Source organism: Coffea arabica, chromosome 1e, assembly GCF_036785885.1.
Source record: "Coffea arabica cultivar ET-39 chromosome 1e, Coffea Arabica ET-39 HiFi, whole genome shotgun sequence".
NCBI classification, from domain to species: Eukaryota; Viridiplantae; Streptophyta; class Magnoliopsida; order Gentianales; family Rubiaceae; genus Coffea; species Coffea arabica.
In genome coordinates this window covers 49,928,984-49,943,080 of record NC_092311.1, presented here as the reverse complement: position 1 = coordinate 49,943,080, position 14,097 = coordinate 49,928,984, and the positions used below count along the sequence as shown (strand labels likewise).

The 14,097-nt window shown below is 35.9% G+C and overlaps 1 protein-coding gene across 5 annotated transcripts; it reads right to left on the bottom strand.

The window, feature by feature from the left end:
- Positions 1–204: 204 nt before the first annotated feature.
- On the bottom strand, positions 205–13,021 carry LOC113711564 (uncharacterized). 5 transcript variants are annotated; one of them, XM_027234724.2, is made up of 23 exons: positions 12,638–13,021; positions 12,382–12,544; positions 12,033–12,076; positions 11,821–11,884; positions 11,185–11,299; positions 11,029–11,096; positions 10,813–10,910; positions 9,801–9,972; positions 8,604–8,823; positions 8,142–8,268; positions 7,800–7,906; positions 7,552–7,647; positions 6,729–6,860; positions 6,472–6,605; positions 6,120–6,203; positions 5,927–6,000; positions 4,242–4,428; positions 4,080–4,151; positions 3,364–3,403; positions 2,221–2,498; positions 1,345–1,522; positions 1,047–1,258; positions 205–674 (listed from the first exon to the last, which is right to left on the bottom strand). In XM_027234724.2, the coding sequence occupies exons 2-23, from the start codon at positions 12,439–12,441 to the stop codon at positions 372–374; spliced, it is 2,865 nt and encodes a 954-aa protein (XP_027090525.1). In that variant the 5' UTR covers positions 12,442–12,544; positions 12,638–13,021; the 3' UTR covers positions 205–371. The 5 variants fall into 5 exon arrangements, with proteins under 5 accessions (XP_027090525.1, XP_027090538.1, XP_071917196.1 ...); XM_027234737.2 differs by having other exon boundaries at positions 12,382–12,481; XM_072061095.1 differs by lacking the exon at positions 12,033–12,076 and having other exon boundaries at positions 12,382–12,481.
- Positions 13,022–14,097: the final 1,076 nt, after the last annotated feature.

Genomic DNA, 14,097 nt, shown 5'->3' with positions numbered 1-14,097 from the left:
GATGCCTACAAACTGTTCAACTACACCCATAATTGACCATCACTCCTCCTCCTACATTCAATCTTGTAGTGAGCCTTGAGAACTGAAGAATCATGCATTGATAACGCACCAAAAGAATGCGAAATTTCAATTACTACGCACCAAGACTGCTATTTCTTTGTTTTTTCTTGTTAGAAGCCTGCACCAGGTCTTCAAATCGAGGGATTTGGTTAAAATATATCTCCTCACATTTTCTTTATATTTTTGAAATTACCTATCATAACATTTAGAATGAATATAAATACATACACGGCACCAAAGAATGGTATTTACGTGGTACCGAAGAATACTATTACTACACTCGCTATCAAGGTGGAATCTGCAGTTACATATCAGTCACATGATGCAACGGCTAGTGCGACCCTGAGATCATTAGAGGTGCCACATAAATACATCCGATAGGTTTCTATCTCCTGTGGATATCCCCCAGCATAGCTGCCAGCATAATAACCTCCGCTAACATGATCACGCTTGGAAAATATTATTTCCCTCAAAATTGGTTCATGGCCATTGAGAAGATTTCCCAGGCTTAATACCTTCCTCCAAGACTGATTGGCAGTTGGCGGAGTAAACATGCTTGCGACCACTTCCTTCTCCCGTGCCATTATTTGTTGCTTCTTAGTGAACTCCTGCGACTACATGATGGCAAAATTCAGGATCAGAGATGATGGATAGCATAAAGTAGGAGATAAAGGTAAGGGAAAAAGTAGGAAGGAAGAGGAGCTATAAAGGTTAGTGGGTGTTAGCGCCAGCATTGTGGTAATGCAACTAAGAAAGTTTGATACTACCAAGGACTGCACAAAGGCCAATTTGATGGGGCAAATAAGCATAGCTAAGAATCGTTAACTAAAATCTCATATTCAAGAGTAATAGAAGAAGAGAAATAATAAAGGCATATGACCTGAGAGAAGCAATTGCAGTAGTAAATTTTATTCCAAAGACTTGTCTTAGAATTAAACCTGTTTAAAAAGCTTGTGTGAGAAAAGAGAGGCTCCAAAGAAATTTACCTTGTCTATATCATGGCTCCCAGAACCCGTTCCCATTTTTGGAAGGTAAAAGTTGTAGAAGTCACTGAAAATTGCTTCCGATAGCCGTGGTGCTTGCAAGAACTTACGATGAAGTGAAGCTGCTACGGTCAGTAACTTCTCAACGTGTTCAAAAATGACACATAGCCTTGTCAGGTCTTCAATAATCTCACTGTCAACAGATAAGCTATTTCCTGCAATAAGTAATGTTAGGACATAGGCTTTGCACATATCAAATTTACTAAAAACAGGCATAGACTTTGCACAGAAACAAGCATACTCTGCAAAGATTTCAATGTAGAAGCCATGGTAAGGTAAAGTTGCCCTAATTTGGATGTCATCAGCTTTAAGCCCCCAAATGCAGTCCGATTTAGTGTGTCAGCTGCTGCTCTAAAAGCAGTACAAACCATTTGTTCCAGTAATTGATGTGGACGCATGGTCTCCAGATAATGAAGAACCTGAGTTCAAGAAAAATGATAGCTTCTCAACAATTAAAGAAATCCTCAACAAATAAAAAAATCACGTTGTCTCAGGAAAGGAGCATCCAAAAAATACAATGCTCTCTCTCATGTTCTGTTGACAAAGAAACAGTTGAGCATCATGATCCTACACCACGAGGTGAAACAAGGAAATTTTCTGTTCTTGTGACAGTCGCACTTGTTCTTTAAAATGGTAACAGCCTCTTGTTTTAGACAAATCTGACTGGTGAAGTGCTAGATGCTTAGGTAAACAAAGAAAACAACTTTCTTGGAGGAGTTACAGGACCTTGGCTTCAAGAGAATCTCCTTATTCACATAAACCTTTCTTTTTCACATATTTATTGCATTTCCAAATAAAACTATGCAAGAGATAACTGCCGTAGCTCTATATTATCCTAGTTGCACTGACATGTGGAAATTAAAAAAACCTTAGTTCAAGCTGAATTGGAGCTCTTGTAGCATAGACAAATATGAACACTACCCAGTAAATGTTGCTTCCAATTGACCAGGCATACAACCAATCATCATGAAATTGCATCATTGAGATTTACGAAATTGAAAAATCAGCTGGGTTCCAGCAAGTCAGAGATGATCAGACTAGTCCACAGAGCAGAAATGTAGTTTTAACACATGCTACATGCATGAAGTATGACATCTGATCATTAATTCAAAGATACCTTTTCCCCTTCTCTGTTTGGATCCAGAAGCGGCTTTTGCTTAAAAGCAGGCAATGAAGGGGCTTCATTCCAAATCTTTCGCCATGAACTCCCATGGTCAGACATTCTCTCTGAAAGTCTTCCTCTAGGAGGCCACTCATTCTTTGAAACTTCACCTGCTTTAGCTTGAGAAACTGCAAGCTTCCCATTATCATCATTTTCCCAATCTCTAGGTGAATGCCATCGGATGAAATCTTCAAAGACAGCATCAGGATTCGCAGCTTTAAATGCTGACATGTCTGGTTCAGATTGTAGAAAGAAATCAACTCAGAAAGTATAAATCCACAAAATGTACCATGACTTCCAATCTATACAGCAGACTCCAAGAATAGGTCATCTAACTTGGCCATTCGTCTCTCACCGTGACTGTAATTTTCATTGCTTCTGATAATGTTCAAGAGTAAGTTACCATTCTGAAGCTATTCAAAAGATCAATTAATTACAGCATGACGGGAAGACATGCCACTTGCTAAAATACTTTAGAAAGAACAAGGATATGAACTTCTTTGCCAACGAGATGTTACTCAAACACCCAGGACAAAACCATTTAAGAATAGCCTCATAGCACCAAATTGTGTGAAGAATGATAACATATAGCACTGGTTGAATGGTAAAATAATGATGAAACACCAACTTTAAATATTCACATGCTGATCAAGAAATTTCAAATCACATAGTGGAAGAGATATAAAGTGCGGTTAACATCACACAGCAGCAATGTATGTACAGGATTATTCCAGCAAATAGAAGCTTATGTTTGTTGTTTTTAAAACAAACCACAACTTGGAAAGAGAACTCGAAGATTGAGATGACATTCTAAGATATCAACTATTCTTTCAGCATTTAAAGTTCCAAAATGCCTCCAAAAATTTTACAACCCACCAAAAGCCAAAATCCTATAGCCACATCACTATATGGAAACACCTAAATGCTTCATAATTCTTTTTACTGTTCACCCTTTTTCCTGCTAGTGAAAAAGTAACCTTGTTTTTCCAAGTGATTGAGAAAATTACCATCTCTCCATATTTTCTTTATTGAGATGCAAAACAATTTGATCAACTGAAGTCCTCAGAAAGCAGAATGAAACTACAGTGTCTTTATTACCTGAAGACAAGATTTCCTTCTCCAGTTGAGCAGAAAAGCTCTGTAATCAAAACGCAACAATGATTTGTTATACAAATATTTTTTTTCTAATTTTACACATTCTTAACCATGCAACAAGAACTTAAGCATATTACAAAAGATGATGTAATTGATTATGAAATAAAGTTTCAGAACTACACAAAATTAGCATAACAGAAACAAGGTTATCGGTGACTTGTTCAACAAAAGTAGAATTGCTTAAAAATCTTCATCGAAGTATATTATTAGGATCTGTAAGTATCAATATTTTCTAAGACATATCAAGTGAATACCATTTACAATATATTATTATCAGCCACAAAATATTGAACATTAGGCAAACAGACTTATTTAGCTTGATATTATTCATGACAGGTAAGACACTGTATATTCAGTTGGAATTTGATTTTTCCCCCTTTCTTCTGTTTAAAAAACGTACATGGACATATCAATTCATAAGAGGACTTCCAGGTACCTATCATCTGTAATCTGTGCCTACAGACAAAGTCAAAAGAGGACAAAGTATCCAAACAACAAATAATAAATGCCATAAGTGTTACCTATCTACTGAAAGTAGAATTCCTATTTCATCCCCATAATGCTAATGATAATTCAAGTTCACACAGAAATTCCATCTCATGCAAGTGCGAGGATAGTTTGAGGAAACAAAGTTCTAAATAAGAGAATTTCAAGCTTACAAATGAATCGCCAAATGCTTCAACTGCTTTGAGTCGTTCTTCATGCATGTCTTCTGTCATAAGAGGTGGATCCTATGATAGCTTCAGCATTAGTATCTACAAGAGAGAAGATGGAAAGTGAAATGCAAATAGGACAAAGAAAACCACTTAAATCAAATAAACCTGGGTGAAGGGAGCATGCATTTGCTGGCATGAATTCAAAAGCATCGTGGACCCCACAACGCCAGCTGATCCCATCCTGATGTATTCTGACAACTTTGTGTCAGTAGGGCTTGCAAAATTCTGTTGCTCAGAATTGGACAAAGATGTAGCAACTCCATGGCTTCCCAAATCATTTCTAGCTGTTAGGCTGCACGATAATTATGAATTACTGGATTAAATTCAGGTGCTGCAAGCAGATCTAAGTGCTGCAAGTATCAGCATCAAAGTTAATCTAAGCTGCATGTGTTGAAAAAGTCGGATCAATTACTCTTTTTCTCACTCTTCAGACAGTATATACATATATTTTTTTTACTTATATTGAAAGAGTGAAAGGGAGCTGAGCAAGCCAAGCAAACAAAAGTGCTATTAAACAATGGAACGGTAAAAGGGAACACCAAAACCAAGGAAACTAAATTGAAAATGCAGAACAACCATAACTAAACATGTCGAGGCGTAACTTATACAAGACTAACACCATATTAGACTGACTAGACAACTTAAAATGTAGTTGCTCTGAGAGACCATTACAGCTAAATCTACGATTCACTTTCATTTGCCAAAAGTAGGACCTAAGACTATATTCATACAGAAGGGCAAACTTTTTAGACTAGTCATCATACTTTATTGGCTCAGCAACCAAAAGAATGAAACATTATCTCTCCTTTGACATATATCTAGCATTTCTTCAAGTCAATGATGTCTAGCATCATATTAATTGAGGGAAATAAACCCAAAACATCAATACAAGAAAGATCTAGAACCTCAAGATTGACAAGCATTTAACAATCTTAAAGACCATGGTGTACAACAAATTTTATGATATCTAGCTCCCTTGCCTATAGTGCAACAATTTCAAAACTATGATTGATGAGTAAGCATGACATTCCTTTCAATTCTTAAACTAATATTCAAAAAGATAGTTGTTAATGCTCTCTATGACGCCCTTACTTTACTTACTAACTCATATTTAAGTCAGCACGCCATTACATCCATTTTACTATGTGCTTATTTGATAATGGATCTATAATCTATGAAACTAAGGAAATGACCAATGTTCCGTTAGCAAGGTATGACTTGATCTCAACAGTTTCTTGCAGACAAGGGAATGCTATCAGGACACTAATAACTTTGAAATACCAGGAGCTTCATGTAGCATGTTTGACTTCTCATTTAATTATATTAGATAAAATATGCATTCCTCATAAAGAGCACATATTGAAAAGTAGAATAAAAATGCTTCGCAGATATGGAAATTGTAACACACCAGAATTTAAGTCTACTTCCATCATCATAAGCATCAATTTAAAAAAATGGCAAATTTACCATGTAACCCAGGGAAAAAAACCCAGCATCCCTAGTGTGTGTCTTTGGCATAACAACAATACCTTCCAACAGAATCATTACAAGACTACAGCAATATTTTTGTTTTGTTTCTTTTTAAAAGGAAAAGTATGATGATGAGCAAAATAATCAAGTATAATAGTTCTAGCAATGGTGAAAAAACTCCAAAACCAAAATTTCGGTGCTTCTAATGTTGAGAAGACAACCAAAAAATGACAAAATTATAAGTAAATGTCCGAAGAACTCTAGTCCTCAACAAGGTCAGCTGGGAAGCCATTAAGATAGGAGTTCCCACTTGGTTTTACCTGTCACGTTCTCCGCTAGAATCCTCAGTCACTTCAAGTAAAGAAGATGACTGTTTAGTAATCTGAGCTTTGCCCTGCATTTCAGTCAGAAAAGAAAGTTAAGAAGCTTGAAGCGGGGTTGCTTTAAAGATGTCAAATGCTTTAGAAATCATGATAAAAAGAAAAAATTAGGGAAACAAGGGAATCATTGTACCTCAATGTAAGGAGAAGTTTTCTTGTCCCCAACATCTGGATGTTCTTTGTTCTCTTGATGCTTCTTCTCAATGCATATTGCAAGCTAATATCATGATTAACAATTTAGTAAGATGATTCAGCAAGGTCTGTTAAGATTATGAAAGGAAGGAGAAAATAAATCCACATGCACTTCACTGTGTCAGAGATCCTTAGGACAATATTACACAGAAGAAGACAATGCTACCATGGTTGCCCATTGGCGGATTAAAATGGAAACAAATTCAAATGGTTATCAAAACCAATCAGATTATAGGGGAAATGATTGGTTATTCCTTATCTGTTTGTAAAGCATCTAAATTAATCGAACCAACCATGTGTAACTTCTGGTAGATCAAACAGGTAGACAGATCAACTGTGCCATTGGTTGGCATTCGTGGCAGTGGCTGTGACTCTTCCCAACACCAACGAATTTCTCGAACAAACTCAATCCAGAGTACAGCAATGGCTAATAGTAAAAACCATCAAAGTACAGTGAAGAAAGAGAGTTAAGATGGAAAGGAATAGAGGAAGACGACAACAACATTTGAAAAGGTTACATCTTAAAAGAACTAATGTGAACACATTATACCACGTATATTGCAGTTGCCAAACCAGAGGGCATGTAAACAAAATTGTGCAAAAAGAGATTCAAGGGGGGCTCCTTTAATAGCTCGAGAGTTCTTATTCTCAGCATCAGCAAAATCAAGTTTTACTTCTGCATCTGCACAATGAACAATTCAAGATAGATATTATAGAAACCTTTAAGTTCATATGCAGACAAATTTAAAGATAAAATTCACACTAGAATAAGCAAAAAATCTACAAACATATAATGGAGGTTCGTTAAACTCCACTGGATGCATATAAAAATAAGACCCGCCAAAATGACAGCAAGTTGTCTTGTTACCCCAGCTTTCTAAGACTAAAGAGAAAAGAAAGAAAAGGTGGATAAAGTCCCTTGTCAAAGACTATAAAATGTAACTTAAATTGTCAAAAAATGGAGTTGAACAATTTTCTTGATTGTTGCTAACCTTGGCCTTCCCAGCCGTTATAGTTAAAAATCATACTTCTCTTCGCTAGCATTCAATTTTTTTTCGCAACATGAATATTTCATATTCAGATAGTGGTTAACCAGTTGAAGGATATATCTCTCAAAAACAATTAAATGTAAAATGAGACAAACCCCATTACCCATTCCTTTTACATGGCTTCACCTCCAACAACTAAATGTAAAATAAAATTGTTTAGCAATCTCTCAAAGGATATATTAAATGAGAGATAGAGAGATAACCATGAAGACCTCAACATAGTGAGTTACCAAAAAAAGCAAGTCAGATTTTGTTAGATCCACCTTAGAATAGCTGTCCCACAAAAATGCTGCTAAAGGCTGGCAAAAAGACAAAAATACATACCCTCATGAAAGAGATCTTTGAGCACACGATCAAGAACTGTGGGCGGAGGTATAACAGCTGAAGACTTCATATTGTCAGAGCCTGAATTTTCAACTGCTAAAAAGTGAAAAAAGAAATTAACTGTATATCTTCAACATTGTCCAGCAAAGTACAGAAAGAAATATGTAAAACATATGTAAATTCAGATGTAAGACATAAATCAATTCCTCCTTCAACATAACTAACAACAGCATATAAGTTTTTGAGACCTGAAACAAAATCCTCCATAAATTGAGCCCCCAAGGACGAATCCAATGCGTTAACCAGTAGGCGCAATTGTGAAGCAAATCCTATGGTGCTTCCATCTGAAGTCTCTCTGCAGAACATATATTTGTTGATAACAAGGTTTTAAGTCAAACTTTAATCCATATCAGTAAAATTTTGATTTCAAAATAGTAGAGTAGCAGAAAAAAGATGATATTGAACCTTTTAAAAGAGACAAATAGAAAGAAGTCCTGTACACTAAACCTAAAATTGTGAAGGGTTCTAATAAGTCTGAGTTAAAAATGAACCAAAATGTTGCAAATGTCATCTATTGTGTAAGTTCTTACAGGTAAGGAGACAAATTTGGAAATATGAACCATTTGTCAGCTTCAAGAGGTGAAGCGTTTTCCAGTTCAGCCATAACTAGAGAAGTATCAACTGTTCTCTCAGACCATATAGTAAGGAGCTCCAGTCCTGTGCACCAAGCAAAATCAGCTTAAATGAGAAAACTAGCTAGAGCAAAAAAGAAAGAAAACTATTCTCTTATGATTTCTGCTCCATATTTTTATTGGAGATTCCCATCGTCTTGAGAAACACAATAACAGTCAAACAATTACTGCAATCACCTACCAAGCGTCCTGGGCCACAAGACAATTGCACATTGCATTCATTTGATCACATAGCAAGTAAATCTGACAGTAGCTGGTAAATATTGACTTGGTTTAGAGTAATTAAATATTCTCAACTTTTAGCACGACGGGCTAAAATTAGCAACAAAATTAAATAAATATTCATAATAGAAGGTTCACCTTTTACAGGATCTTCTGCAGAATACCACTCACTCCAAGGACAATCATCATCCCACTGTATTTTGTTATGAGTCTCAAATTCAGAATGCCTGCCAGATTCCAGGAATTCAGATTCCTGCTGTACTTCAGGGTCATCATCAGTGGGAAGGGTTCTGTAGGTTAGCTTCATCCTAAAATGGACTTTGAAAAGATGCATTGACAAGTCCACAGTTGAATACGCCTTCAAGATGGAGAACACATGGTATATATATAGGTTAAACATCCAAAAACTGATGCTGGAACGTAAGCTTTTGCTAAATACATTAAAAAACAAATGATGCCAATACAGATGATGAAGTCTAAACAGAAAAGGAAGATATCAAACTGAGAGAGAGAGAGAGAGAGATGAAGAAGATGATCAAAGGAAACTTTTGGAATTTATATGGCAGGTGTGTAGAAAGAAGTGGCTCTCTTAGAAGCAAAAATGACGCTTCATGCAACAAAAAATAATAGGATTAAATACCAAAAACCCCCCTGTGGTTTGACTAATGTTCACTTTACCTCCCTATGGTTTGGAAACCTACAATTTGACTCCCCGTCGTTTCAATTAAAGTAAAAGTCTAACGGAAAACATCTAAACTAACGTCTGAAAGGAAAATGTCAAAATTGCCCCTCTATAAGTCAAACGCTTGGAAGAATGTTTCGTGCATTTGAGAATGGGTAAAATACCAAAAAACCCCCTGTGGTTTGCCAAATGTACATTTTACCTCCCTATGGTTTGGAAACCTATAATTTAACTCCCTGTCGTTTCACCTAAAGTGAAAATCTAACAGAAATACCGTTATTGTAGATGTTTTCTGTTAGACTTTCACTTTAGTTGAAACGACAGGGAGTTAAATTGTAGGTTCCAAACCATAGGGAGGTAAAGTGAACATTAGTCAAACCACAAGGGCGTTTTTGGTATTTAACCCAAAATAATATCAAACAATTTGCATGACAAATTTTTGAACAATTTCTTCTTTCTATACAAGAATAGAGAAAGAATAGTAAAAGGGTACAGGAATAGAGAAAGAATAGTAAAAAGAAGATTACAGCCAACGGATCAAAGACAATGAACCATGTATGCCCTTGGGCTGCAACTTCTTAATAAAGCAATAGAAGAACTAACTTCTCATATTAGAAAATACCAGCATAACATCTGACCATAGAAAAACTTACAAATTTAGAAACAAAAAGTTCGTACAAACCCTCCAAATGCATAAGCTTTATTGGGACTTGGCTACCAATGCGGTCTGCCTCAAATCTTCTAGTAAAAATGGTTCCCATATTCTGAATTCCAATGTAAGCTCTACGAGAAGGATCATGTACAGGAACAAATGCTGGCCACAAGCTGCATAAATTTAAGGCAACTGCAACTTTAATGTATAGTCTTATATCAAGCCTTTCACATTATGTTCCTTAATTTGGTTAGCATATGACCAACCATTAAATGCCAACATCAGTGAAACAAACATTAAAAAAAGAAAAGGAAAAAATCATCAACAAACTGAGGAAAGGAATCTTGTACAAGAGGTCAGCAACTAGATTTTGTACCAGGACACCAGCTTGGAGCCTTCTTAAGATTACAGAGGAATATTGCACTATTCTTTTTCAAAGACATTCTTGCACTTGCTCTAGTAATCCACGTCAAAAATATCAGATACTGCATCAAGGAGAATCCTATGTTTAAATTGATTCCTATCTCCAAATTGATAAAGCCAACTAATCTTTCTCTGCTTTAACTGTAAATTTTTCCAATTTTGTGCAATTTTAAGCTACAAAATGTTCATGTAATGGATGGTAGCTTGTCTTATTGGTAATGTTCAAGCAAGTCCTTTACTACTTTTCCGCTAAATCTGACAGCCTACTACAAAGAACAAAGTCAACTACAAGCATAGTCCCAAAACTAGCTCTTCAGTGGCAGTACTTCAACTAAGTCAAAAGAGCAATTTGAAGCTTTAAGGTCCATCTATCCTTAGGTCACAGAATAGTTGTTTTTTTAACCATAATTCTTAGATATGTATGGTTACCCAATTCCAATATTTTCTATAAAGCTTGCATGAGGATTACCCCTTTATCATGTCAGATTATTTCAACAACAACATTCAGATGTAAGCCAAAAAAGCAGGAAAGACTCCATAACATTGTTCGTAATAGTCATAGAAGACAAATAATTTTACAGGAAAAACACCTGGAAGAGTTTGACATAGCTATTGAAACTGCACTTAAGAGCTTGCTAGCCTCTGGTGCATCAAGAACTACACCACTAGCACTTTGAGGAGCAATCACCTGTAGAAAACACAGGGTCAAATGTGAAGCACTTATGTTTAGAGGAAAAAACCAGTAGTTTAGAAACATTACTGGGGGAGAGAGAGAGAGAGAGAGAGAGAGAGAGAGAGAGAGAGACCAGAAAGTCTTTCACCCCAAAAGATTGCTGCAGATCATGCGATGTAGAAATCCAGTCTGCAACTTTTCCTGAAATAATTCCAACTTTAGGAAAAGCTCGAAATAGGTTTTGCTCATGAGCTGAAACTAAACTTCATGGGAAAGTCATAATTCTTACCATCATTAAAGGGTTCAAAATAGTATTCCATGCTGTAGTTCTTCATAGCATATTTCAACTCTGATCTGACCTTATATATGTTCTTGGAGAAATCCAAACAAACTGCATCTTTTTTCTATTATTGAAAGGCAAGAGAAATGGAGGTCCAAAATTATAATGCAATCAGAAAGCCCCTAAATTTGTAATTGAAAAGGATCATATGATTGAATTTAAAAAATGAAAAAGTTTCTATTAGTCATTCTGCAGATAAAGACAGATAAACAAAAATTAGACTGTACCAGCAGAGAGAAAACACTTCCTGAGAACCAAAAACTACTTGTTTCCTAACTCGGACATGGTAACAAGCAAATTAGTAAAAGGATGATTGTTGTAAGTTGAATTGTCCCAAAACATTTAAAATAAACAAAAGAAGACAATAAAAAGAGATTTTCTTTGAGCCTGCAGTATCTTCTTTGAGAATGTGATTTTGCAGCCTAACTCTCTGTCTTGAATAGTTTCCAATGTTTAGCTGATAAATGATAGTTGATCCTCAATATGACAAACATGAGAAATCTCAGTTGATTTGATGATCATGACTAAATTACATCCATGTAATTCATGGGAACAGCTTTGTCAAAAAGGTGATAAGAATCATACCACCAAATTTTTGGGACCAGTAGCCAACCATTGCCGACATACAGCCTCTATTTCAGATATAAACCTGCAACGTTTACCCAAAATTAGTCTAAAACACATCATTTCCAACACATAATTTAAGCTCCAGATAAATGTAAGCAACGAGCAAGATATTAAATTAACAAGAGTTGAAGCAGGTGAAGAGTCGATCACCAATAGCTGATAAAGGCTACCTTTCCCACGAGGAGGCTAGAGTAAAGTCATCAAAATGCTCAATCTGCAGAAATTTAACCAAAGAAAAGTATATATCTCTCTAGCTCAGGGATTCAACAAAATGGGGAAAAAAAATTTTCATAAACGGGCAATGCCTGTAAAGAAGTAATTCATTCTCAGTGTATAGGAAGAAAATTGGTAGTTTAAGTTCAGTTGTGCTCAATATGAATATCGCCAGCCACTAATACTTCAATTTCACAAAATCACAAAAAAAAAATAAAAATACTGCACTACTACATTAAGTAGCAAATTTAACCGTTTGGTTTAATGGTAAGAAAGAAATAGATAAAGAAAGACAGAAAGAAGTGCCTCTTCTTCTTGATCATCGTCATCTTGAATACTGCTCTGACTGTTACTTGTCGACGCCATTGATACGCCTAAGAACGTCAGCTACTGAGGCAGGAAACACCTGAATTCCAGAGATACACCAGTCTGAAATTTTCAATCTGTGCAATATCCAAACTTTGGATATCTTGAAACCAAAGAAGAGAGAAAAATAAGGGTGGGAGGATCTAAAGAGCGCAATGGAGGAGGAACATTCAGCAGGAGGAAATATGAACCGCACCTGAGATTATACGCATCAGAGATCTATTTCGGATGAACTTTTTTCACTCGGACGATGAAAGAGAAAAGAAATTAAACGACGGCGTTTATATTTTCGAGGCGTGGATCGTACGCGGCTGGGTGTAGAATAGACGGGACCTTTTGCGCCACATCATATTTTGAAGTCAAGAATTGTAACTGCCAGCCTCGTTCGTTGTAAATCTTGATCGTCTACTGCCCCCGATTTTTGTTCTTTCCCAAAAGAGATGCTTGTGTAATTCTGCTCATTGCTGTATGCGATCCGCGCTTCCTAACCTGGTTTAATGGTTGCTCTTGGAGCACGCTTAAGTTTATTCCAGATTTTCCGGTCCCTTCCTTCCAAAAAATTAATTTCGTCTATTGTCGTTTTTGACTCAATGGCTAAGAAGACCTTCTTAGAGTCTCTCGTACGCTGAGTTAGAGGTTCCAAAAATTACAAAAAAAAAAAAAAAAGGAAAAGGTATTGTGCTGACTTTGTTTAAAAAATTTAGAAATTGCAATAGCGCTCTTGTGCTCTAACATGCCAGCACTATTTTATAAGTTGTCAATTTGAGAGAGCATTACACTTCTTTTGTTCCCCTCGCTTATAGCACATCAACAGTAGTAGTTTAGTTATCAACTACTTAGTCAATTCTCGTGTAAAGTGTCCTACATTTTTATCATATTATTATTTGGGTGACCAAAACTTTTCTACAAAAATTGCTAAAATTGTAAGACAACAAAAAAAATTGGGTTTTAGCGTTTAAACATAAGAACCGCGATTGTATTTATCTTTATTATAATCTTGCTTCCTTTGAAATAACGGTTGTAGTGGTGATCTTATTGGAACAACACTTGATTCCTTATGTAAATTTTGTTAATAAATGAAATATTTAAGAGTGACTAAATCAATATTGACTCGTCAACTCTTTGAATCGTCAAATTAAATACGAATCATTAAGTTTGTAGGTTCAACTTATAATAAAATTAGAAACCTCCATTTAGCAAATGCCCATTTTTTGCTATGCAATGTTCGTTCGTAATTCAACTTAATAAACTCATAACCTCTAATTGAACTCGACTTTTGCCAAATGTCCATTCTAGCTTGATTCATACTAAAAAATCCCATATTGAGTTCCACCAAGAATAAAATAACAACAAATCTAAGCATAATTTAATATGATTAAGACCATTTTTTTTTAGAGAGAGAGAGAGGATTGAATTAGATGGCAAGGTAGGACACAAAAAAAAAATGAAGCAGCTCGTTTGTTCTTTGCGCCTTTGCGTGTGGAAGATTTTGGGGCCATTAGTGGACAATATTCATAAGTCATCAAGGCTTTGAGGCTCTATCCAGCTTCCAGCCTTCCACCGATCTACCGCAAGTATCGGTGGGCTGGATCTTCATCTTCCAACCCGACGGATCAACAGCTAGAACGAGGTGGGCCCGTAATGCAAGTTTTAAAG